General features: G+C 40.3%; 1 protein-coding gene across 6 annotated transcripts in view; it reads left to right on the plus strand.

Moving 5' to 3' along the window:
- The window catches only part of pbx1a (pre-B-cell leukemia homeobox 1a), a 78,668-nt gene that overhangs the window by 19,169 nt on the left and 33,731 nt on the right, over positions 1 to 25,768 (plus strand). For 5 of the 6 annotated variants that reach the window (XM_044367223.1, XM_044367224.1, XM_044367222.1 and 2 more), the window contains 3 exons: positions 4,256 to 4,354; positions 12,188 to 13,011; positions 13,811 to 13,884. In XM_044367223.1, coding sequence (XP_044223158.1) covers positions 12,827 to 13,011; positions 13,811 to 13,884 — 259 coding nt within the window. In that variant the 5' untranslated portion in view covers positions 4,256 to 4,354; positions 12,188 to 12,826. Of the gene's footprint in view, positions 1 to 2,461; positions 2,536 to 4,255; positions 4,355 to 12,187; positions 13,012 to 13,810; positions 13,885 to 25,768 lie in introns of those variants that run through there. The other variant, XM_044367226.1, reaches the window with a different exon arrangement.

Genomic DNA, 25,768 nt, shown 5'->3' on the forward strand with positions numbered 1-25,768 from the left:
CAATGAATGGCGTCGTTGTATTGACATGAGACGGTGCAGTTCAATAAACTCCCTTTAGTGCTGCTACTAGTGTAATGGAAAGCAAATAGAAGCCAAAACAAAGTCAATACGTCTAATTTGGCATTGAGGTTTAGTTGATTAAATGTAAGCAGCTTAAAAGATTCAAATATTTCTTGTATGACAGCATAGAAATGATGGTTTCTGTACACATTTTTTTCTGTTATTGTGTTTTGTTCTCATCCGTTGTTGAAGTTACTTCAATTTAAAGAAGATGACTGAACCAATGGTGAAATTCACGTTAGCCAGACTTGACGTTGCACACTCGCCTGTAAATATCCGCTTGCTTTGAAAACAAAGCAATTAAAAATTTTGTTCATCATAATCATCATTATCATTTTCACACTCTTAATTGTCTCGCTGCCAGCTGTCTCGAGTTGTTATAATTGAGTGATACGACACATTTTCTCAATAGTGCCTGAGATGCAGCCTCCACCTCTGGCGCAAATGTATGTTTATGTTGAAATGTAAAACTATGAGTTTCATTGTCAGGAGAGATTTCTCTTGTTATTTATGATATCGGGCGTGAATTACTTTGGTTTTTGAGTATAAATCTAAACGCTCCGTCATATTGAAATGAATAAAAATTTAGAAATGCCTCTTTACTCCGTATTTTATCACGGAGGATGTCTTTATGAACCCAGTTTGGGCCTTGAAGTGCAGTATTTTATCGATCGGCAGTGAGCTACTACCACCTGTGCACCCCCCAGTGATGACAGAAACAACCAGGCTGTCAGTTGCCAGGCAATATTCCCAACCACTGGCCCACATCAGCTAATTACCAGCAGAAATCACGTATTGACAGATGGGCCTATGCATATTGATCGGCCAGCACTGCCACGTTCTAAATCACCAAACGCTAATGAATCATTTCCCATTTGGGAGAGAGAAGGGAAAAAAGCATTTGTCTTCCGCTTGACATCATACCTGTACCGCGCATAGCACATGACGTGAATGTACACAAATCACAGCCATGGTAAACTCTCCCAAGACTTCAGTCGCTCGTATACCAGACTCTCTGTCTCACCTTCTTCCCCCCTGTCTGTCTTATCTCTCGGTCTGTCTCTCTCACCATCTTTCTCACCTCAGCCATCCCTCTTTCTGAGCTGCGTGGTAGTTATTTTTCATCGCGGCGAGCTGGCCAAGGCAGTAAATACCCTGCTCCTCAGACTGCGGACCCAGAGTGACCCTGCAACCTCCGTGTCTCTGATGCCTCTCCCAAGGTCTCTCATTCCAAGGCCCCTGTGATGCAGCGCTCTGGTTGCAGCGCAGACCCTGTAATTCACCAGCCTGCTAGATCGCCTGCCAGGAGCTATTGATTTTTGTTTCCCCAATCTCCAGGAGAGAGGGAAAGAAAAGATTAAAAACACTTTGTCAGTTTGGTAGGGAATAAGAATTCTGCGCAGGGGGATACCTAGGAGGGCACGGGGTCACGGCTGAGGTACTGTACGTCTTTATGGCTTTAACTATTTCCACACCACGGACATCTCTGTCTGTGGCTCTCGCTCTCTCTTTGTCTTTCTTTCTGTACAGAGAAAATTCAACAGTGGAATAGAAGCAGGTGTTGTTACTCAGGAATGACCTCTCCTGCTCCTCTTGGTATACACGGCGCTGTATGACATGAAAGTCGATGACTGTGTTTAAATGCACGCACACACACACAAAAACTGATTAAAGTCAGAAAATCCAATAAAGTGTCTGCATGCTTTTCATAAGTCTGATTACTCTAAAACACCAGTTTACATGCAGTGTGGTCAGTGATTAGATTTCCTCCTACACCCTCTAAAAAAAGACATTACTTCACCACCATTTCAGTTTTTTCCAGCATATAGATGAATATTGACATAGATACCAACTTCTAAGTCATTCACTCACTCATCCTTGTTAACATCAAGTTCTAGTCTATGTAGCTAACTAGCTAGCAAATTTAACCGTTGAAGATTGGGAGTCACAAAAAAGGAAAAATGGGAATCTCTGTATGGATTTAGGTTATAACTATAAAATGAAAGCCAATTTTAGTTTTCCATTAAGCACAAATATTTGACAACTGGACTGTTTTGACAATCCATGTTTGTCAGCCTCAGCTAGACGTTAGCTGCAGCTAGGCTAGCCATGTATGCACCAACTGCTTCTTCTGTTGTGTTTCTCTAGTTTCTTTCCTTTCTCCTTCTGGCTCCATATATTCAATTTGTGCCTCCCATTGCAAATTTGCATTCACTCTTTTCATACCATTGATTTTATATGCAGTTGTGCCACCTCTTAATTTCACACCTGTGAGAAGAAAAAATCTCAGTTTATTTAATCTTGTTGCTTGTTTACTTGTTGAACATAACTAACATTACTAAGCTTGCTTTCCCTCATTCAAGCTAGCCAAGCGTTTCTGGAAACTGAATCGTCTTCATGACTACTTAGCAAACTCTGTCCACTGAAGAAGACCATGAAATACAGTTAAAAGCTTAGGAAAAAGCGGCTTTTGAGGTAAGATTGATTTGTCAGACATCTGGCATACCTTCAACTAGCTAGTTTAGCCAAAGTTACAATATTCACTTCTTTTAGTTTATCATATAATTTTGACATGTGATATATAGAAGTGTTTGTGTAGAGTTTGAATGTTTCTTACACACACACACACACACATATATGTACATTTTTTGCTAATTACAGTAACCTCTGATTTACCCACCTCCTCCACATCCTTTATTGTCCCTCCTAACTCTGAAACCAAACCTATACACCTTATCACTTGTCCGTAGTTGTGACTATAGCCTGCATAAAATATTTTATCCCTTTATATACAGTTTATTTTTGCAAGAGGAGCTTTTTTCATGCACATTAACAATTAAGTTTTAATCCCTTCTCTGCATGGTTATTTTTCAGTTAATTATTGGTGTATGCCAAATATATGTCAAAAATATTTTCTGATTGTTTTTATAAAGATTTAATGACTTGTCTTGAAATTGTGGTCATAAACATAAACACAACTTTATCCAATCTAATTTGATTTGTGGCAACAGGCTAACCCCGACCATTGTATAAAACCACACTGGAATGTTTTGGGTTTGTAGTAACTAGCAGAATGATTTCATGGTTGGAGGTGTTTATTTGTTTACATTTCCTAAGAATGTGGTTGAGGTCTAATTTATCATTTTCTCTCTGTCCTCCACCTCCTGATCTAACAGTGTAGGTGACGGAGATGTGGGTGGAGGCCAACAGTCCTCTACAGCTCTGTATCACTCCGTATCCATGCCCACTTTTGAGCAAACCAATCCAATGTGAAGGATTTCATTTAAATCCCTCCTGTAATTATACTCCACCCACACATTCAGCCTCACTCAGAGATACGTGAGATTACTGGAGATGGTTACTTTAAAAGACCTCTGAGAAACTTTGTATATTTGGCCAAGTAATTTTGTTTCTTCAGCAGGGATTTAGATGTGTTAACTGGGATATTTGCAGCCTGAAAAGGGAAAAAACACTTCTGAAATCAGATTACTAACTAAAATTATATCACTACTTAAAGATTTCTGGTTACTACTCTACTTGTTAATGCACTGACTGTGTGTGAGTTGAGTTTTTGACTTTTTGTTCCTTTCTACCAGATGAGCGAGATGATAAATTGAAAACCCTTGTGCTCCGAGTCCCCCAGTTTCTCATTTTTGTCATTTGGGAAAACCTACACACACGCGCTGCCACGCAGGCAAATACAGTCATGCTAATGTGATGCCAATGCATTACACCATCAGATTGTGTTACGCATGGACGGCTCTTATCATTTCACCCTAACTTTCAACTAAATGTGGGGAATGTTTTTCCCCCTGACATTAGGGTTTGGTAATGGTGCCTTTCAGGACCACTCTATTTTCTGAAATGAAATATTCATTCATTGGTGAGGACAGTCTTAGAGGAAGTCTGTTTGAAATGTGAATTCATGGTTCCAGCAGACATTTCTTCAATATTTGATGGGTCATCACAGCTCTGTGTCTAATACCGCGCAGCTCTCCTGAATACTTTCTCTGTGTTGCTTCTCTGTCTTCTGTTGGTTAAATCCTCTCACGGTTAACCAAATCAGGCATGAAAAATATGCACAAAAAAGCCTTCTAGGATAATTGTACATATTTTGGTGAAATTTTAAACCTAAATCACCCTCTTTAGAATTTTCCTTTTGCTTTGGTGACTGTTTTTTCCCCTTTCTCAACAGGTTAACATCTCTTAAGTCCAATCTATTGTGTGAAACCATCAGCCAGTGCACACTAAATCAGCTTGATTGCATGCCAGCAAGAAGATAAAAGGCTCGGAGGTGGGTACAGTAATCCAAAGAAAGCGGGTGGTCTGCTTGAAGGCATATCGTTTTATTCTCTCATGCATATTCACTCCTAAGCCTCTGAGTATGCAGATTAGTCTTGTCTGAACAGTGGACTCTCCAATCACATCCTACTTTTGCTTTTTCTTTTTTCTTTCCCTCTAACTGCACCCTGCTGTGCGTGAGTGCAAGCACAATGAATGTAGTGTGCATGTGTGTGTGTGTGTGTTTGTGTGTGTGTTTGTGTGTGTGTAGGGGGGATTTTTGCTTGTTTGCAAGTTCGGGGGCAGGAGGGTTTGAGCGTGCATGCATGAATAAATGTTTGGGTGTGTGTCAGTGCATATGTGTGTGTGTGTGTGTGTGTGTGTGTTTAGGTATGTGTTTGCCAGACACATGGCTTTGTCTTGTCCTGGCACCGTGCTCGACTCACCAGATGTTCTCCTTTTTTATCATCCTCCACTTGCACCGTGTTCTTTGAGGTTTAGGGAATCTGTGTCGCTCACATTCAACTTGCTCTGTTGTTTTCTTCTGTTTTGTGGAAAAAACGACAAGCTCGTCAAAGCCTCGTATAGCTGCTTTTTAAATAAATGTTTTCAGGTCTTCCAGGAGCAGCAGTTCATGGTCAAATAGTTTGGTCTTTAGAAGAGAATAATCTTAAGGTTAGTTTGAAGCATTTTATTTGTTTATTTTTAATTGATTTATTCTCATCATTACTGTCACTGTGTGTACTGGTGACCTTTATTGTTAATTGTTTGTTTGGATTCCCATTCATTGTTAACGTAGTAAAACTACTCTTCCTGGGGTTTAATCAACAAATGTTTACACTTCCACAATATACAGCACTTAATACACTTACTGTAATAATAATGACTTCTACCAATTTAAGTAGTATCATAGTTATACCAAACACAATAAGATTACATAAAAATCAAACATGTTACATACGAACCATTAAATACACAAAGAACAATATCCAAAATCCATTTAATATTTAATCCACAGACAACCCTTAAGTTTGGCATGAAGAAGATGCTACAAAAGTCACACAATAAACACCAAACACACACTAAGCATCTAATTATTGTACTGTTAATTATGTGATTTTTATGTGATAATGTGATAACTCTTTTTACTCGACTCTGTCTTAAAGGGGCATTTCAGAAATGTAGTACTCCACTTACAAAACATTTGGGACCTTGTAAGAGACAGATTTATTTTTTTTAAATGTTACAAATTTGAAGCAGAGATATCTTGATTTTATTCCATAATTGGGGACCAGCCCCAGGAACCCTGGAAAAGATAAGATAAGCTATACTTTATTGTCCCCTTAAGGACATTTTCTACAGCTCAGCATTGCTGCATCACAGAACATGTATCTCCAGACAGACTTAGATACTTTCCAATATATTTACAATCACTCTTACATTAAAAACGCACACACGCAATAAGACCCATGAAACCAATAAAACCAATAGAACTTATGAAACCAGTAAAATAACATTACAGTAACATTGAACATTGTACCAACATATTGCCTGTTCAACATAAAATCAATAACTTAAGTATTGCACACACCACTGTAGACGTGTACGTTCCACCAACACAGCATTTAACTGCTCGCTATTTAAAATCTAGACTTGAAACCTACATTTGCAACTCAATGGTGTCTTTCGTTTGACCCTACCTGCCTGGTAAATGCATTTGTCTTTCGAACCTCCAGTTTATAATAATAAAAAATCAATTTGGAGTCTAAAGCCAAACCAAGATTAGAGTTGGAGTGTTTGTTAAGTGCTTGTTGCTGGTGAGGTGAAATATAGTGATACTCACAGGAACCACAGCTGCAAATACACAAAAAGTCCAACTTGATTAATTTGTTAAAGAAAGAGGGAGCAGAGTAATATTCCTTCAGGAGAATTCCTTGTGATGCCTCTGCCCTTCTTCCACAAGAGGTCAAAGTGCAGGGTCACGTACCAAACAGCCTTCCTGATGGCAAGAGAGATGCAACATTCTGCTCATGGACACTTTAGCAGAACAGAAGCAGCAGAAGAGATCGGAAGAGTTTGGAAATTAATTGCATTTAATTACATGTTTACATTCACCTGCAGTTCTAGGTGAACATGAGTTTCCAATGTGGAGGCTAGAATGAAAAGTCTTGATGCAAACCAGTGCACCACACTGCAGTCACGCCCATGTGAAATTAAATCAAGCTGTCACCTGGTCAGTGCCACCGCCCATCAAACACACACACACACGGACACACACACACACACACACTTCCATCAACAAACACAGAGAGCTAGCTGTCAAATAAAGCAACTTGTAATTATGGGAGGGGGTGAAATTCAGATTTATTTATTCCAAAATGAAGCCTGCCGATCGACGGAGGGACAACTCTCCTCCATCTGTCATCGTTGAAGCCACACGCGTCTGACACAGGGATTCATTCGTCTTGTCGTCTTTGACAGTCGGATTTTCCCGGCGCACTCCCACCAGGAGTCGCACGGGATTTTGGAGGCATACTAAAAAAGAAAACACTCTGACAAGGAGTAGGCTCTTTATGAATGCAAATGAGTCTGGGAAAATTCACAGAGCAGCTAGCAGGCTCTGAGGCTCCGGCATCCGTCACATCTCCCCCCACCAGGCACAACCCACGCTTTGCCAAGAGGTCCAAGGGCTTACAGGGGCCCTACAGCAAGAACAGACACACTCATGCAAAAGGGCATGGAAATCCTGTGGCTGACACACACTGCGAGTGCCATCGGTGACTATTATTTTCACAAAAATGATAAGCTTACTGTTTTTACATGCCATCCACAGAATGGCTGGTGGGTTTTTAGGTTTTTATTATAAAACATTCATCTCCTAAACCCTCTCAGTGTGGATACGTGTGTGTATGAGGATGCGTCACTTGTATCACTTGACATTTGGCTCCCCTTTTATCCTGTTCCAAGGATAGTAAGTCAAATGCTATGTGACAGGTCAACCCCTTCATATCAGTCATCCTTCACCCTGACCCAGCCTCAGCTGCACAAAGACACATCCAGCTCCACCACACTAAAAATGATCATTAGTTACAAGATACAGACGAATCCTGCTGGGTTAAAGGCAGGAATCTGTTTGCTCAAGCTAACAAGGCAATGCTGCATAAAATCTCCATCCTAACTAGTCTATTTGTGAGTCCTAAAATCTTGTTTTCTTAAGTGAAGGCACAAAAACAGGGGCAAGATTAGTTCACACCTTTCCAAGAAAAATAACCTGACTTTTTAAAAAAAGATCAAGTTTCTAGAGAAGATAAAGCAATAAGCTTCATTGTCTGGTGTTTGAAATGGTGACGATAATTTCTAGAAAATTCCTGCTTCTTTTCCACAATTAAACTTTCACACATGAGGATTCGACTAAAGATACTTTTGAATTGCATTTTGGAAATTGTAGGATCCAGCATGTCTAAAGCTTGAGCAATAAGTCGGTTTTGTAGTTGACGCAAAAGGTCAACAGTCCTTGTAGAGTTTGGTGCAGGTTTTGATTCATAGTTTGGCATTGGATTTCACCAACCTTCCTCACAGTAACTTTGTTGTACATTTTCTCATTTATTTTGTGACATAGATGATGGTGGGAAGGTTTTGCCTTCTCTTATTACTGAATATTTACTGACTCCATGCAATGCCCCTCTATATGTCCTTGAATAAATGTGATATAGAGCGACGATCCCAGAGAGCAGTGGAAATGGCTTTTGCTAGACGTGTGTTAATGAAAAGAAGAAGACTACTGAGTGTTTTCTTAACTTGCGTCATGATGTTTTCACTCTCAAAAATCTCTGTAGGAGAAAACACAAGCAGCCAAAGCCAACCCTTAGAGATTTTGCGACATCCAGTAGTATCTCTGTCGCTGTCTTTGCCTCGATGTGTAGTTGCATTTATTGGGACTTATAGCTACGATGTAGCTTTGACAGCTAAGTTCATAAACTCTGTAGCTACACACAACTGTAAATCCACCTATACTAAGGATTTTTAAAGGATAGGTTCACATTTTTTCAAGTCTGTCCTAAAACAACAGTCAGGTGCCCAAATGAACATTGCCACATGTTTTACTTGCTCTAATCATTCCTCCTGTTCACACTGACCACTAAGAGATCCCTTCATAATGTGATTTCAATGTAAGCGTTAGGGAACAAAATCCACAGTCTTCCATCTGTGCAAAAATTTATTTGAAATCTCTTTAAAAAAAGTTACTGTCTTATTAGTGCCAAAGTCCTTCTTTTTGTTACGATCCTTCCTCTGCAGCTGAACAGGAAAACACCGTCCATCAAGACACAAAGAGATGAGACACAAAATCTTTTTACTAACAAGTCTGTAACTGTGGAAGATATCCACTTTATTTGCCTAACTCAGATGGCTGAAGCTTCATATTATCTCCAGCTAAACTTTTAAATGCATTTTTGCTCAAAACAAGGCCTGTGCATTTTGTCCCCCAACACTCACATTGCATGCGCCTTTGGAGATGATCTTTTATTGGCCAGTATGAACAGGAGGAATGATTACAGCGAGAAAAACCTGCTTCAATGGTCATTTGGACACCTGACTGTTGTTTTAAGACAGACTTGAAAAATTGTGAACCTATCCTTTAAAGTCAGAATATCTCAGCCTCTGCTGCATCACTTCTGATTATTCTTTTACAAATATGTTTCTCAATTTCATGGAAGTGCCATAATAAATCACTGGAGCATATCTTTAATGGGAGGATTTATATATAAGATCACGTGTGCTGATTGTGTTTCAGGGTTGTTTCATGTAACTATTTTGCTTGAAAACTTATCTGAGGTGCAAAGAAACTGGTACTCGTGGATATTTAATTTAGCAGGATTTCAAAGGAGGATGGTCAATGGAGGCAGAGCAAGGGCTCAGAATTGCTGACTCGGCTCCTGTCGCTTAATCTATTTGAGGCGTGATTAAAGTTTAATTCGTGCCCATCTCCTAATGCTAGCCGGTGTGTGTGTGTTCCTCAGCAGTGGGTCGGTGAGTAGTTTCAAGCTGAGCCCAGGCCTTTTCTCTCTGTCTGGGCCTCACTTTATTCATGCCTGAGGGACGCCAGGAGCTGCAAACAACTGAATTTTTCATCAAGGTTACTTCCTGGAGAGATGTGCCATGCAGTGGCTGCTTTCTCCCTCGGTGTGTTCCTAGCTCATACATAACTTAGCCTGATCTGACCTGCAGCTCTCTCTGGGAGGAGTTGTTTGACCCTGGTCCAGATAGGAGAACATGTGCTGTGGAGTCAGCATGAGTTTGTTATGAAGCTTGAAATATCTTGGTTTGGTTTACATGGCTCTGATTATATGTTATCTTGTAACACTTTATTTTCAATCCCCCTATTAATAGAGTTTTTAAAATGGCATTTAAGTATAACACTTAATAAATGGTTTATATCACACTATAATGCAGTTATAAGCAGATACAAAGATATTTTTAAGTGTCAGTTAATACATTTATTATTTATACTCCTCATAAACTATTAATGAATGTCTGATAACATAATATTGTTATAATTATATGTAATTATATGTAACACATTTATAAACGGCTTTAAATTCCTTTAAAGTCTGTTAATGAGAATTTTCATCTAGTAAGAAACAGTTAATAAATGCTTTATAATGCACTGTAAGAGTTAGTTCATATGTGTAATCATGTAGCTATGTTACACAGTGTTATTAAGCATTTGTAAACAGTTTACACACCACTTATGGTTGCTTTATAAGAAGAGATGGATTCAAATTGTCCTTATATTTGCTCACAGCTACTTTAAAGTGTGTTGTAGTATGTTATAAACCATTTATTAAATGTTTATGTATTGCTTATGAATGTTAAATGTACAAACACCTTACATGGGGCTTTACATTGCTTTAGTTGAGGTGTTTCATGTAAAAAATTTAATGAAAACCTACTTTTCTCCAATCGCAAATGTATTATAATCTACAGTACATTCTGTCTTCTTCCATATTCATCAGAGCAGCCTCACTGGATGATAGTAAACACAACACAACCCAACAAATTCAACTAGTTCACGTCTCTGTTGGGAATACGACATGCTTAGCATTAACATTTTTTAGTCTTGAAGAAACAACTCCACAACTTCTGCAGAAAAACATCTGCTATTTACAAGAATATTTTTACATCAAAACTAATTTGCAATTATAATAAAATCCTGCTTATTCTTTTTTTGTGGGGTTATTAATGCTGCAACAACACATTTGGTTTTAATGGAGGGAAAATATTCAATGTCAGATGATTTTTTTTTCTTTTTCATTAAGGCTGAAATGCTGCTTTTCTGAATACAGCAATCAGCGTCACAAACAAGGTCTTATTTATTCTATTCAAATTTTACTTCACCCAAAGCATCCGAGCAATAAGGTCATTTCTGTCTATTGGCGTACAGTGGAATAAATTTGAATTTAGAGCAAAAAGAATGAGCTGTTTAGATCATATTTCACACTAATCAATGCAGCCTTGATTTTTAAATCAGACCTAAGAAGACTGATGTGCGGGAGGTATGGATCGGGATTTCAAGAACCAACCTGACACCCGAGTGTGGTTTTATATTCACTGTTTTTCAGACTTCTGAATGAGGGAACAGTAGGATGAAAAAGAAAGAAAAAAAAGACCTGGATATTTGTCATGTCTCATGAATATTTTCTCTCCACTCTAGAGTGTGCATGTTAACAACTGAGCTGCCGTCTCCTTCATACAAGACAAAGATAAGCCTCTGTCACATTATGACCCTCTTAAATAGGGAATGGAATAAAGCAGAATGGCTGCTGGACTGCAGACTTTCATTTCAGGGCTTGCGCTGTGCAGTCTTGCAGCTCCTGAGTGTCAGACATTATCACCACCACTACCCTCAACCTCACCCTGCCCCTTGTGACAATTACTGCCCTACCTCCCTATTCAGCACGTAATGAGAAAACGGACTGATCGATTTCTGTCCGGCCAGTAAAAGAAGGGAAGGAGGCATTTGGATATAGCACAAGACGAGACTCTGAGGAAGGAAAATACCCAACAGTGCTGCAGTATGCCCGTGTTGTTATTTAGATTGTTTAAAGTGAGTGTTAATGGGGGGGATGATTAAGTGATTACAGCAATTAGGGCTGTAACTGACAATTATATTCATTATCGATTAATTTGACGATTATTTTCTTGAGCCATTGATTAATTGTTTGGTCTATAATATGTCAGAAAAAAGCTGACATATTCATATTGCTTGTTTTGAAGTAAAGATATTCTTCTTAATGCCACAGAAGACTTGAAAAACCTGCAAATTATCACATTTGAGCAGCTGGAAGATGTGAATTTTGAGCATTTTTGCTCAAATAAAACAACTCAATGAAGAAACAGTTATGAAAATAGTAGATAATTTCCTGTTGCTTGACTAATCATTTAATTAACCATTTGTTGCAGCTTTTGACAGCAGTCACAAACACTAAAGTTTCATGCCAAGAGTGTCAGGATGTTGGGGGGGATCAGTATATTTGTCATAACCTCTGTTGTGATCCTGTGTTACAACACGCACGCGAGGCTTGTAAAAATGCCTCCCTCAAACTGCTGCATGTTCTAATAAATTCATTTTGATTTATTATTCCTTTGACTGATTACATGGATGTAAATATTCAGCAGGAAAATATATAGTCTCGTTGACAGAGTGTCTTTTCCAAGCACCACCACTCTGTCCTGTTGGGTCAGAGCTTCACTGCCACTCACAATTATTTATTAGGCTACATATTCACTCTCTATCCATCACTGTATTGCCACCCGGTCCGGTCACATCTCTTTATGTTTATTACAGTGTCCCACCTTCCCGAGGAGGATGATTGACGTTTTCGGAGAGGACCGAGGTGGGACTTGCGCGCTCCTTCTTCTCCAATCGTGGCTCGAGGGGCGGAGGCTTTTCATCCATACTCTGATTATGAGTCAGTTACCAGACATATGCGAAACAATAACAGTTGCTGGTTACTTTGTTGCTATTCAAAAACCCTCAAAAGGCAAGTTGAGTGTTTAGAGCATTTTTTGCGCATCCATCTTTCGGGGGTTTCATATAAAGAGGAGCACAACGCGCTCCACTTTTAATGAGATTAGGAGCCTTTAATGTTCGATCCTGTTTTTTTTCCCTCTTCCCTACAGTAGCGGTGCAGGAGTGGCCAAAGCCTAAAGCAGCGATTCAGATCAGATTTCACCTAAACCAGCTGGGAGAGAAACCGAGAGAGAGAGAGAGGGAGAGAGAGAGAGAGAGAGAGAGAGAGGATTTGTCAGTCTCCCTCCTCCCAAATCCAGAAAAGCTTACCAAGGAAAAGGAGGAGTGTCGGAGCTGAGAGATACGCAGAGGAATCCAGAGGAATTTCCGAGGATATTTTTCTCTATTTTTTTTTCTCTTCTTGCTATTGAAATTTAAAAGTTGGAGGCGAGGCAGCGGGGACCGTGGTCAAGGATGGACGAGCAGCCGCGGTTGATGCACTCGCACGGGGTAGGCATGGCCGGACACCCCGGCCTGGCGCAGCATATGCAGGATGGCACGGCGGGGACGGACGGAGAGGGAAGGAAGCAGGACATCGGAGACATATTACAGCAAATAATGACCATCACAGACCAAAGCTTAGACGAAGCGCAGGCGAGGTGAGGCTACAACAAAACACTTGTATTATTAATCGGAGAGCGGAAATATTAGGCAATGTTGTTGGGGATGGAGGGCGAGATAATAACATTGTGGTTTGTATGAAGCCTCTAAATGAAAGCAATTACGCCCACCGAAGTGCTGTGAAAGCGACAAAAAAGACCTTACAAACTTGTCACGATTCATATTTGAATTTTTTATTAAACTTCTGTGTCACATTTTTAATCAAAACTATTAATTATTGTACGATTATTGAAGATTAGGGTGATTTATTCAGAGGTTTTATAAAAAAAAAAAACTGAGGAGCAGTTGGCACTTCAGTTTCACTGAGACTCCTCTACCTTGTTACAAAGGAGCTTACATAGTAATCCTGTGCTATAATAACGTGTTGCAGATCCTCTTTGATAGTTTTGACCCTTTGAACTATTAATGATGACCTAAAAGATGATGCAAAACACATCATCTTTACTGAGTGGGTTTGTTGCATATTAGGTTGTAAGTGAGGAAAATGTGGATTTTCCAAAGGTTTTAGTCTTCCATTGTGTATTTATGTCACATAATTAAATAAATTTAAAAAAAACCCCTATGTATTCAGTCTGAATATTATTAACATTTTCTTTGCTTTGGCTCTTGAATGTTCTCTGAATTCTGCATCTTATAGCAAAACCAGCTGGGAAATCAGGGATAAATTGGTGATGATATCTGGTGATTTCAGGATGCCCTGCTCTTTTAAGTAGCTTTGTGACTGTTGCCACTTGTTTGAATATTGATCTGGAAAGTGGTTTCCTGTCCTCTTTTTAGGAAACATGCACTGAACTGCCACAGAATGAAACCTGCTCTCTTCAACGTGTTGTGTGAAATAAAGGAGAAAACAGGTATGTTCTGTTTTATAGTTTCTTTTGTTTGCTGGATTTCTTTGGTTTTTGCTAGTATTTTGTCCATTTTGTGATTTAAGAGTGTATTCTTAGTATCCGAGTATCACTTTTCTCTATAATATTTTAAGTCTTTCTTTAAATATTGGAGGATTTTTTTTAGAAATAATTCTACAAAGCACAGGTCACAGTCGTGGAGACATTCCTTTCTTAGGACTGTACATTTCACTGGTATAAAACACGCATATTTTTTAATGATTTGCGACATGTTTTCCCTCACAAATGTCACACACCATGCATGTGAGCAGTACTGGCCCCGGATGAGTTGCTGTCAGTGTACAGGAGTGTTTTCATGCCGACATTTGGGCCTCTCTGGGCTGGGCTTTCTCACCCCTCTCTGTGTGTTTTCCTTGGCCGAGTTTGATGGCGTTTGCTAAGTGAGCTGTTTTACATGCAGAGGCAGGTCAGAGGGATTTTCTGTTTATGTTTGCAAGGAGGGTCAAAGTCATGACAAGGAATGTGTGAATTATTACTCGCTTAACAGAAGATTAAAAGAAGAGCGGGCTCACATGATGAAAGCCTGTGATTATTCTCTGAGGGATATGGCAGAGCGTTGTTTAAGAGACGGCTTTTCGAGTGAGGAAATAAAACAAAATATCCAATATGACCTTATCTTTGAACACAACTTTGAAGCTGTCTGTGAGATTATTGAGAGAGCCTTGTCACTTTGTCTGCTGGTGTTGTTGCATTCACAGCCATGTAGACAGCTGAAAATAAACACAGGGCTAGTATGGAGGCAATACCGTTTTCCTTAATTTAACATCAACTGTTATTCACTGACATTTCATTCTTATGAGTCAGAGTTTGGCACAGGTTTTTACAAAAAAAAAAAAAAAAAAAAAAAAAGAGAGAGAAGCAGCTAGCAGACACTTCAGGATTTTCACCAGATTTATAAAGGTTAAAGAGTGCGGTCTGTGAGGAGGAAGCTGTAGTAGGTTGGGGCCCTGTTTCTAAATTGCAAGGCTTGGAAAAGTGAGAGAGTAATGCCTGGCTCTTTGTAAACTGTCTGGCGTCTCCCTGGGTTCAACCAGAGTTCGTTTCCAAAAAGAAGAACAAAGTGACTTGGACCTTTTCCTGGCTTTTCCCCCTGCCTCTCCTCCTCTCTTCCCACTCTTCTTGGCAACCAGAATTTCAGAGAGCTTCTGATGAGAGAGGCTCTCCTTGGCCTGCAAATCCTCTTCCCCTCTGTTTAGGACCAAGTTTGGAAATGAACATGGTTTATATTTTCTTTTCTTCTTTTTTTTTTATAATTTACAGTTGTATTGAATCAATTATAGGCTGGAAAACATGCTCCAAACCACAAATCAAAAAGCTCTAGATAACTTTGTTTTTTATGAAGACAGAATAACATTTTAAAAGTTAAGAATAACCCCGAAAACAAATTATGAGAGAATCAAGACTTAACGGCTACCTTACTGTGTCCCCCTGTCTACATTTGAAGAGCTGAGCTGCTGAGCTGCGGCTCATCTTCGCCCATAGGAGGTTTGTGCAGACGAAACTGAAAATCCTTTTCACTGCAGTGACAGAGAAAATGACTCAAACCTTCACCATGGCATTTACAGCCAAATGTGCTGAGTGCAGTGTATGCGAGCGGAGTACAGCCTGTAATTTGTCAGGTCTTTTTTATATTCTTTATAAAGAGTCAGCTTCTCCTCACTTTTTACATTGTTGCAGTCAGAGTGTCTTTGAGAAGAAGTGCAAGCAAGGGGGGGAGATGAGCAGCAGTTCAGATTTGAAGAAACTCTCTGTCCTCGACCGTTTGCCTTCTGCTTTGTAACGTATATCATTTGTTGCATGTAGTTACACATATATGTGTCGCATGCACCTCTTCCTTACGGTATATTAGCGGCAGTTGAGTGTTGACAGCAGCAATATGAGACATTGCAGCAGTGAGGTGTCCACTGGCGAGCAGCTGACAAACAAGGCGGGAGCACATGCCAACAGCGGATAGAGCAGGCCTTAACTGATGACCCCACCCCGCCGCTCGCTGTATATTTGCGCTGGGGTCGGGCCCATGTCATGGTGGGAGAGTATTTAGCAAGCTTAAACAAGCTCAGGTTCGCACTCTGGCTTTTGGAAGACCAGCAGCGGAGGCTTGTGTTACCACTTACAGACGTTCCTTTTGGCCACCAGTGTTGTATTTCATGAAAACGCTTCTTGCCTCGACAACCAGCCCCTCTTCACTTTTTTTTTCTTTTTTTGTCATCATTGTTTCTACAGTTCCTGAAAGCACTTAGAATTTGTTTTCCTGTTCTTGCTTCACATCCTGTGAAGAGAGTTGGAGAGCGTCTTTGTTTGTGTGGAACCATTACGGCAGAGGAAGCTGGCACGTACAGGTTGACTAAGTAAGAGAAGCCAGACACCAAGTCAGTGTTTCTGGGTGTCAGATTTCAGGCCTACTCTCCCTCTCTCTCTCCCTCTCTCCCTCTTTCTGTTTCTGTGACTCTCTATCTGTGGGCCTGGGACTGTTTCGTCAGGCCACTCTGTGTCAGCAGCCTCACATTACCCCCATGCAGGCTTGGGTCAGATGGAGAGCTCCTGCATGACTAATGTGATCAGACGGATAATGCATTACACCGCTTGAACTTATCAAAGCTGGAGACCTGCTGAATCAGTCGGTCCGGCTAACTGCTGCCCCCCCCCCTCCCAAAGCCTGCGCTGCTAATTAGACATGTACACACATTTTACATATTCACAGTGTTGATCATGTCACTTTCAAGGTTCCTAATGTGGCAGGATGCATGAATGCTGGGAGAAGCAGTTTCCCTCAAAGGAATTTCTTTTGACAAGTGATGTGTTCATGTTCGTGGTCGTAGGGCTGCAACTAATGATTATTTTCATTATCGATTAGTCTGATGATTACTTTCTTGATTAATTTGCAGTTAGTTGTTATTGTTTAGTTTATGAAATGGCAATTTCTCAGAGCACAAGGTCTTGTCTTTAAACGTCTGTTATGTCGAACCAATAGCCCAAAAGCCAAATATATTCAATTTGCATTGATGAAAAACACAGAAAGGCAGCAAACGCATTCACACTGGAGAAACTGGAACCAGTGAAAACTATTTTCTAATCGTCAAAACTAATATATGATTCATTTTCTGACAATTGATTAATTTAGAAGTTGTTTCAGCTGTAGTCGGTAGGCTTGAAAAGAAAAGGTGTCTTGTGATAAAATGTTGAATAACAAGTCATGGTATTTTCTGTAACATTAACATCAAACGGTGATGGAAGTACTAGTTGAGCGTCCATGAAGCAGTGGAGAGACTGGTCACTATGGCTCCCAGTGCTGCTGTTTTTCAGTATTTAATTGACATGGCTGTCCATGATGAGTTCAGGGGTTAGTGTTGCCTCTCTTTGTTACTCTCCTCTCATCTCCAGTGACAGATGGAGGCATTAGTCTCCAATGTGGCGCTGTCCTGAAACTAATGGCTATGTCCTTGGTTTCCCCGCGCTAGCTGGGAGACTGTATATCTGTCCCCGGCTTGGAAGTGCCGAAGCAGCAGTTTATCCCCCCATGTTTTAGTTTCCACGGAAATAAGGCTGAACAGGACCCTGTCTGTTCTCTCATAAATAACTTAAAATAAATAACTTCAGAACGAGTGCAAAGTTTTTCCTGAGAAAACGTTGCTGGGCTTTGATTTGCGAGTTTACAGGAAACTCTTCCACCACTTACCAGAAACGTTCATCTAAGTGAATAATAATAAACAAGTGATACATTTTTATAAGTGGTCTGAGCAGGGATGTTTTTAAGTTTATATTTGCTTTTAAAGTGAGTTATGTCATACATAAATAGGCCGGATTCCCTTTTACCCACTGACATTTCCGCTGTATTCATATTTATATTCGCCACATTATCGGTGCAGACACACTTCAGAAACAACAGCGAGTGTTTTTGCTGTTCCCTGTCCTCTGATATAAACTCACTTGCAATTAGGGCAGCTAATATATTATGCAAATGTTGACTGGCTTAATTGAGACATGTTAATCATGTTTTAAGAGGCTAATTACAGCCCTGTATATCTGAGGTGGGAGTAGTAATTAGCCGTGATAACAGATCTGGCTGTAGAATGGTCATATTCTGCGTGTCGACGTATGGTGTGTGTGTGTTTGCGAGAGCGTAAGTAGGTTGTTAGGTGTGTCTTGTGTTTGTTTTTGCTTTTTTTTTTTTTGATAGTTGTGGATGCAATTTTCTGCCTCTTTTTCAGCCTTTAACAAAAATAACAAAGTTTTTCATTTGCATTTCCTTTGGGTTTGGCGTCTTTGAGCGCATGCAAGTAAATGTGTGTCAGCGTCTGTTTCATCGCACAGATAAGTATTTTTCCCTCCTCATACATGTTTCACCTTGCATCTTTTCACCTCTAAGTAAACGGAGAAACAGAGATCTATCAATTCAGCTATTCAACAGAAACATGAATGCATTGCATCTCTATCTATACTTTGTTTCCTGCACTTCTCAATTTAGTTATCTGATGCAGCAGTCCTGGCCACTCTGCACGCTGGGCTTTTTATACAAGGCTGTGTTCTTAGTTTTCTGACAGAGATCATATTCAGATCCATTACGCTAAGAATGCCTTCCCACTTATCGAATATAAAATTGCTTTAGAGAGGAAATTTGCTCTATGGCGGAGTGGAGTTTCTTTTTTATCAGATGTTTGTCTCTGGAGCAGCTTTTAGTGTCTACAAAACAGCTTCGGTGACATTATTGCAGTTGCAATTGCCTCAGCCATTGTTTTTCTTATTGGTTGCTGCTTGGATTTGATTGGATTTTCCACAGTCTCGTTGAATTGCCTCACGCAGTAGGGCCGACGGATGTGTATATCCTCATATTGTCGGAGTTGAAACACCTGCAGATCTTATTACTGATATGTTCATGGGGTTCCTACTGTGTACTCAAACTACCTCTGAATTATACTGTTTACTTTCTCATTTGTCATGTTGTTAAATCTGTTTTGTTACATGCACACGTCACATCAGCCGTGGCCTTTAACTGCCACCCTCCCCGACCCCCCCCCCCCCCCCCCCCTCCGCTGTTAGATTGAAGAGTCATATCCTTTTCCTGTATCAAAAATGTAACTTACACATTCAGATTTTCATGGGCACTTTGATGGAGATGGTTGCTGTGGCAGTTGATAACCTTTAATTTGAGGTGTGGGATCTCATTTCTCTGGCACCCTGCCACTACGATATAAGTGGCGTGTTGGCAGCATGCTGGGGCTGTACAAAGGAACCCCCCCACCCCCACCCCCACACACACACACACCCTCCCTCCCCCCCCCCGACTTCGATGAACAGTCAAACGTAAAATGGCAAGCTCTCTTCCCTGGCTGACTTAGTAAAAATGACATAAATTAATACATGCTGCTTAAACAGGACCAAGATTAATGGTTGCCTTTCGCAGCGGCTTAGATCCACTGTCAGTCGCTGCTCGCTGCCCAGATGGAATCAACACCAATCAATGAGGCTACCCGACTCTCCCTGGATATCTGCTTAGGACGCTGAGTGGGACACACACACACACACACACACACACACACACACACACACATACACACACACACACACACACACACACACTCACACACACACACACTCACACACACACATATTTGAATATATACTGTAGATGCAGTCAGACACATATACTGTATGTCTCTCTCTTCGGCATCTCTCCATATAAACTAGCAGGCATATCCTGTATTACTTCCCATACAGTGGGGTGTTCAATCAGGTGCCACAAAGTCAGATGGGGAAGAGCAGTGAGGCTGATGGCTCAGTAGTGATTGGATGTTTCAATTACTGATAGTAATGCCATGGTGTAGTGAGTCATGCAGTGCAGATAGCACCATTTATTTTAATCAGGACAGGGGGAGAGATGGGTGTGGATGTGTCTCCCTCGTTTCAGAGTAGTTTCACATTTAGATGCAGGGGAGTGTGCTCTCTCTCTCTCTCTCTCTCTCTCTCTCTCTCTCTCTCTCTCTCTCTTTCTCTCTCTTTCTTTATTTCACACACACGCACCAACACACACACACACACACACGCTCAGGTGGATTGAGAGTGGAGGAGAGGTTGCCGTGGGTAACGCATAGCGACAAGGTACTCTCTTGGTGAGCTATTCTAATTTATGTTAATAAACCTTGCCGTTGCCGTGAGAGACAAAGGGGCCACAGATGAGCCTTGGTAACCTCGGCACCTTCACTGGAAGGAAAGGCGCAGACAAAGAACAATGCAGACACACACACACACACACACACACACACAGACACAGAAAAGAGAGAAGAGATATTGAACTGTAGAGAAAGACACAAATACTGTGGCGGAGAGAGATGATAAATTTAGCCACACAAAGAGTTGTTTTTGTGGCTGCAAAATCAAACAGCTTCATGCTGGCAATCTTCAGTGTGGTGTGTGGTATCTACTATTCCTGCGCGTGTGTCAGAGTGTGTGTTGGAGGGGCAGAAATAGGCAGGCAGGCAGGCAGTCTCTTGGGATTGTTGCTGCTAATTCCGTGGGGCCTATAGAGACATGGGGTGCTGCAGTTTTGGATCACTTCCCAGGGCAGATGTGACACCACAGGTAGCGTTTAGCACAGTGGGGCGAGAGCATGAGTGTTAGCAGAGGTCTGCACTTGGCCTGGCTGCCTGGCAGTGGAAAGACCATCTCAGAGAGCCAGATAAGGGCCCTTAAATCTGCTTCTGAAGTATTGTAAGCTCTTTCTAAAAGGGAGCCCTCAGCATGTATGAATAAATGAAAACTCACTGTAATGTGGATCATGTTTGCTTTGTCTGCAGCGATGCATTAATGTACTATAAAAAAAACCAAAGCAGTTAAAGAGTCATAGGTGAGATAGTTTCACATTCTTCCTCTCAGTTTACATTATTGCATCTTGCTTCATGAAATTTCTCATTAAACTGAAATTTCATCAGAAGCAGTAGATATTTTCTCAAACACCTGCTGGTTTAACTTGTTGTTCTTATTAGAAAAATTTGTTTTATATAGATATTACTGGACTATTTTATTTTTTTCAGTGTGAAAAGTAGCCACATCTCAAATTGTATAGTTTCAGTTCTGATTTCTAACAAAGTAAACAGTGTTTCACAGTAACAGCTATGAGGATTAATAATGCAGCGATGCCTCCTTGCCGGGTCCCTGTACTGTCGATATCCTTATCCCAACCCAAAGAGTGTGAGCTGTGGGTTTCCTCTGTGCCTTCTGTCTGCCAGCTTGCCTTTGGCGGTGTTAGTTCTGGACAGTTAACTCCTACTGAAATTATGTTAATTGCTGTCATTTTCTTTTTTTTCTACTTGAGCATAATCAGCAAATTATATACTTCTGTTCATTTATTACCAAGCCACTTCTAACAGAGTTTTTACCCTTCAAAGATCAAAAGTTAGGAGGCAGTTTGCTGTTATGGTTTGTATTTACATGTGGTTTTATGTGCACAAATGTGCATTCTCAACAATTTGTCATTTTAGTGGAACAGTCTGTGATTATACTAGCAGTGTTGTGTAATAAAACATTTTTGAATTGGTTGTTTTTATACAGGTATAAAATCAGTTAGAGCAAAAATGTGATACAAATCATTTATTAATACTCTGATTGATTGTTTGTGCAATAAAGATAACATTATGAATTTTATAAGTTTAGTTCTTTGGGTTTTGTGCCCATTTTTGTGGTGTAATTATTCTGGATGGAGTCATGTTGTAAGGTGTTATTTGAACAAAATAACACCTTACAACATGAGACATCTTATTTCAAGATTAAGGAAAATGCAGGACGCCTCTCCAAAGCGTGTTCTCAGTGTTCATATTGTTGCTTAATGTCATTTTCTCATCCCTATTTTGTCTGTTTTTTATGGAAATGTGGGTGTCAGTATCACGTTCAAGTTCACTTTGAGCCTTGTTGGTAGTATTGAGTATTTTCTTATTCATGTTTTCACCGGTCGTTCACAAAATTTGAACCAACGACCCCGTGACTCCACGTACGCCTCTCACGCCTTGAGATGAGCTGCTCCTCTTCTTCTATTATTTTTTATTTGGCTTGCTGGCACCACCTTGTAGCCGGTTTTATTGGACATGTCCTTCAGCACCATGTTTAGCAGTCTCCTCCCCTAAACACATAAAATTCCTTTATGTTCCTATTACTTGAGTTTATGAAGAGTGTCTTCGCCACCCCCCCCCCTCACCCCTCTCTGCCGAAGATCATATTGATAGATTGATATTGGGAGAGCTGTAGTGTGATAAAGGCGCGGAGGTTAAGAGCTTCTTGGATAGTTTAACCTTGATAAAACAGTTGTTTCAGTGAGGCTGATTTTGCCCCATCCGTCTTCATCCGTCAGGGCCCCGCTGAAGTATGCAAATGAAGGCAGTAGAGGGAAGCGCCGTGTGCGGTTAAATGGGGCGTTGCGAATGTGCGGTGTACCGCGCCGACGGGGTGATACTACTTACTGTCCAAATTTAGTGTGTCTCTTCTGAAACATCCACCCCCCCCCCACCCCCCCCTTCCTTTTTGTCTGCATTTCAAGAATATATACAGCCCTGAGAGGAACTGTGGCCTCTCATAAAGTGATTACAGCTGTAGCAGCAGCAAAGCACTTTATGCTTGCAATTTCTTGTACATGTGTTATATTATTATAGATTTTAATGTTTTTGAGCTGGAATTTAGTGACTGCCGCACAGTGTTTTGCCTCTTTATTTGTGCAGTATCTGTATTGACATGTTGCGGGGGGTTTTATTGCATGCCTCAGCCATGCATTTTAGAATATGGCTGTTTATTGCGCTAATTAGTAAGTCTGGAGGTGTAAGGGTAATAATCTTTACGATAATAACAGTTTATGCCTTAACACTGCTCTCCATTCACAGTTTACATTGCTCGGGCAGCTTCATTTGCCTGATTAGTTTTGTACCTACTCAGCGGCATTAGGGATGTTTTTTGTGTGTGTTTGATTCTCTCATTTATCTCATGTGTCGGCATATTGATTGATTCCCCTGCTTGCTCATTATTTTGTTCTGTTCTTCACAACTCATTTTCAGAAAGAGGGCCAGCGCTAAAGCCAGAAACAGATACCATGTCTCTTCTCTGCTGTCTGACTAGCCACCACACACATAAAGCTGTCAATCAAGAGCTTTCCTGCCTGCCCTTTGTTATGGAACGCCAGCTCTGTGGGTGGGTCCTCTGGGTGATAGATGGCTCAGAGAGCCTATCGGACTGCTAGAAGCATCCATCTCTGTCCGGAGCCTGTTAAACAAGCTTGGGAAAGCAGCCATGTAGTCCTAACCACCACTGGCCTCCACTAAAAAACCCCATTAACATTAATGAAGGGTAGCTTTAAAAGTTCTTCAGTAATAGGCTTGAATTGGATTTATGAGTCAGATAGTTTGCCAGAGAGTACGTCATGAAAAATGTCACTGGTAGATAAATGGAAATGAGCATTTGAAAGGTCTCGGGACACCGTTTCAGCAAGGATTTCAGCTCAGCTTGGAAACTTTTTTTTTTTCTTGCCCCTCAATCATTTTTTCTCCAGCTCTGAAATCAAGCACCAGCTTCAGAGCGGCTGTGAGGGAAAGCAAGGTGTTTGATGTTTTAAGTGACTGCAAAGATAAAGCTGCTCATCTTACACACAGTGCTGTTGCTTCTGGAGAGAAAAAAATAAGTTCTTAATACTTTTTTTTAAAGGCCTTTCATCCCAGGTGGCATTGGCCATTTCAATATCTTGCAACTACCACTTTACCTGTCTGGAAGGTCCCTATAGATGGCTGATGTGAAACTGCCATTAGCCAGCCAATTCTTCAGCCACAGATTACTGTGCCAGTACGTGGTAATCACAATGTTGAAAAAGGTCTGATTGCAGTCCATCTAACCTACAAAGTGTGGCATAAATGGGTTTTTAAAGGTCTGCAGTCGGTTGTTGGTATGTCATCATAGTGCGTTAGGACTGTCAGTGGCAAAATGGCAATTTTTGAAACCTTTCATTTCATGTGAATGTTAAAAGGATGCAGAAATACACTCACACCAAACCAAGCAAACAAGGCTTCTGTAATATTGTTCACTCAAAGTACTGCATGTGCGAGCTGCACCTTTTCATGCCGTTCACCTTTTTATTTGTTTCCATTAAAAATACAGTTATTTTTAATGTTCCTCAGTTCATGCATCCCCCCTTCTTGGTTTCTCCCTCCGTCTTTCTCTCTTCTTGCTCCTGTCCTCCCGTCTCTCGGCTAGTCTGCTCCCTGCTAACCTCTGATGTCATTAGCGTTGGAGGGAGGTTGAGGGGAGAGAGGGGTTGCTATTCTTAATGAATTCCACTGTGTCTTTGCACTCCCCCACCTAGTTAACCCTACCCCCCTCCAATGCTCAAGGTGTCAAATTAGAGCTGCTGGATAAGGGGAGAACAAGGAGACGGGCAAGGTACATCTCACCCCACCTCATTTTCTGACTCTCCTTCAAATCTCCTAATACAACATGATATTCATGAATAGTATCCATGTAACAACTATGCAAAAATGGTTGGATGCACTCCCCTTATTCGCATTAATGATTGGGGAGCTGGTACTGCAGTTAATAAAATGTTACTCATACAGCAGTGCGCATTGAAAATACAGTTTAAGGTAAAATCCACCCTCAGGCACTTTCAAGCTGTTACATATCAGTATGGAAATAGTATTCAGGGGATTTACTTAAGAAAAATAGCAAAATCACAACGTAAATATACTCGATTACATGTAAATGTAATGTTCTGCATTATAAAAAAAGAACTATTATCAGCAAAATGCACTCAAAGAATCAAAAATAACAGGTCCTGTTAGTGTTTATTATAATATTATTGGATTATTGATGTATTAAATAGCATTTTAATGGTGCAGCTAATTTATTTTACATAGGATACCGTATATATGAAATGAATACACATGTATTTTTATATACCTTTCATATACCTTTGTAGTTTGTAAACCTTAAACCTTGAAACAGTGTCTGTACTTGCAGCCCCTTGGCACATGTTGCATAAGCAGTCCCACCAAAGGGTAATTTTTCCATGTACACATCTCAAAGTATTTGATTCAAAGGATTGTTAGCAACCAAAAAAGGTAAAAAGTATTCAGTATTTCTCAAGAAAAAGAAAAGATTAGTGAACAGTCTGAAAATATGATATCTTGTGACCAGTTTGAGGATTACTGAACCCCCAGAGAACCACTGATCTACTGATCTGAACTACATAACAATAGATTGTATCTTATATGCTCATTATATGTTTTTAAAATCTTATCCTCAAATTAAATATAGCTTTTAAATGATTGGAGGGCTGTAAAAAGTACAATAATCAATTAAAATGCAGTGGAATGGAAATTCCAATGGAAAGTAGTATGATATTGAAATACTTGAGTAAACACTTTTTTAAAATATATATATTTTTGTGTATCCAATTAAAAAATAACCTCACTGCTTTGCCAGTGGCCCAGTCATAACAAACTCACACTGTGCAGCCAAACATTATTCAAAGCCCCAGAGCTTTATTTTAGCTTCCAGAGGAGGTCCCCAAGTTTCAAAAGATACTAAATATGTCAAGCAAAATATGTGCATATTATGGGTTTAACCTCAGCTTAACTCTTTCTTTCAGTTCCTTTGTTTAAAGGCCCCATGAAACGGAAGTTAGAGTGTCTTTAGCTTCTGTACAATTAAGTAGTGAAATATTTGAGTGGTGTACAGTTACAAGAGGGATTTAAATCAAATCCCTCGCATTTGATTGGGCTGCTAAAAAATGGGCAGGGCTTAGAGTTTAGCGTGATATAGAGCTGCATAGATAAACGGAGCTACAGAGGACTGTTGGCTCCACGCA

This window comes from Thunnus albacares, chromosome 12 (genome assembly GCF_914725855.1).
Source record: "Thunnus albacares chromosome 12, fThuAlb1.1, whole genome shotgun sequence".
NCBI classification, from domain to species: Eukaryota; Metazoa; Chordata; class Actinopteri; order Scombriformes; family Scombridae; genus Thunnus; species Thunnus albacares.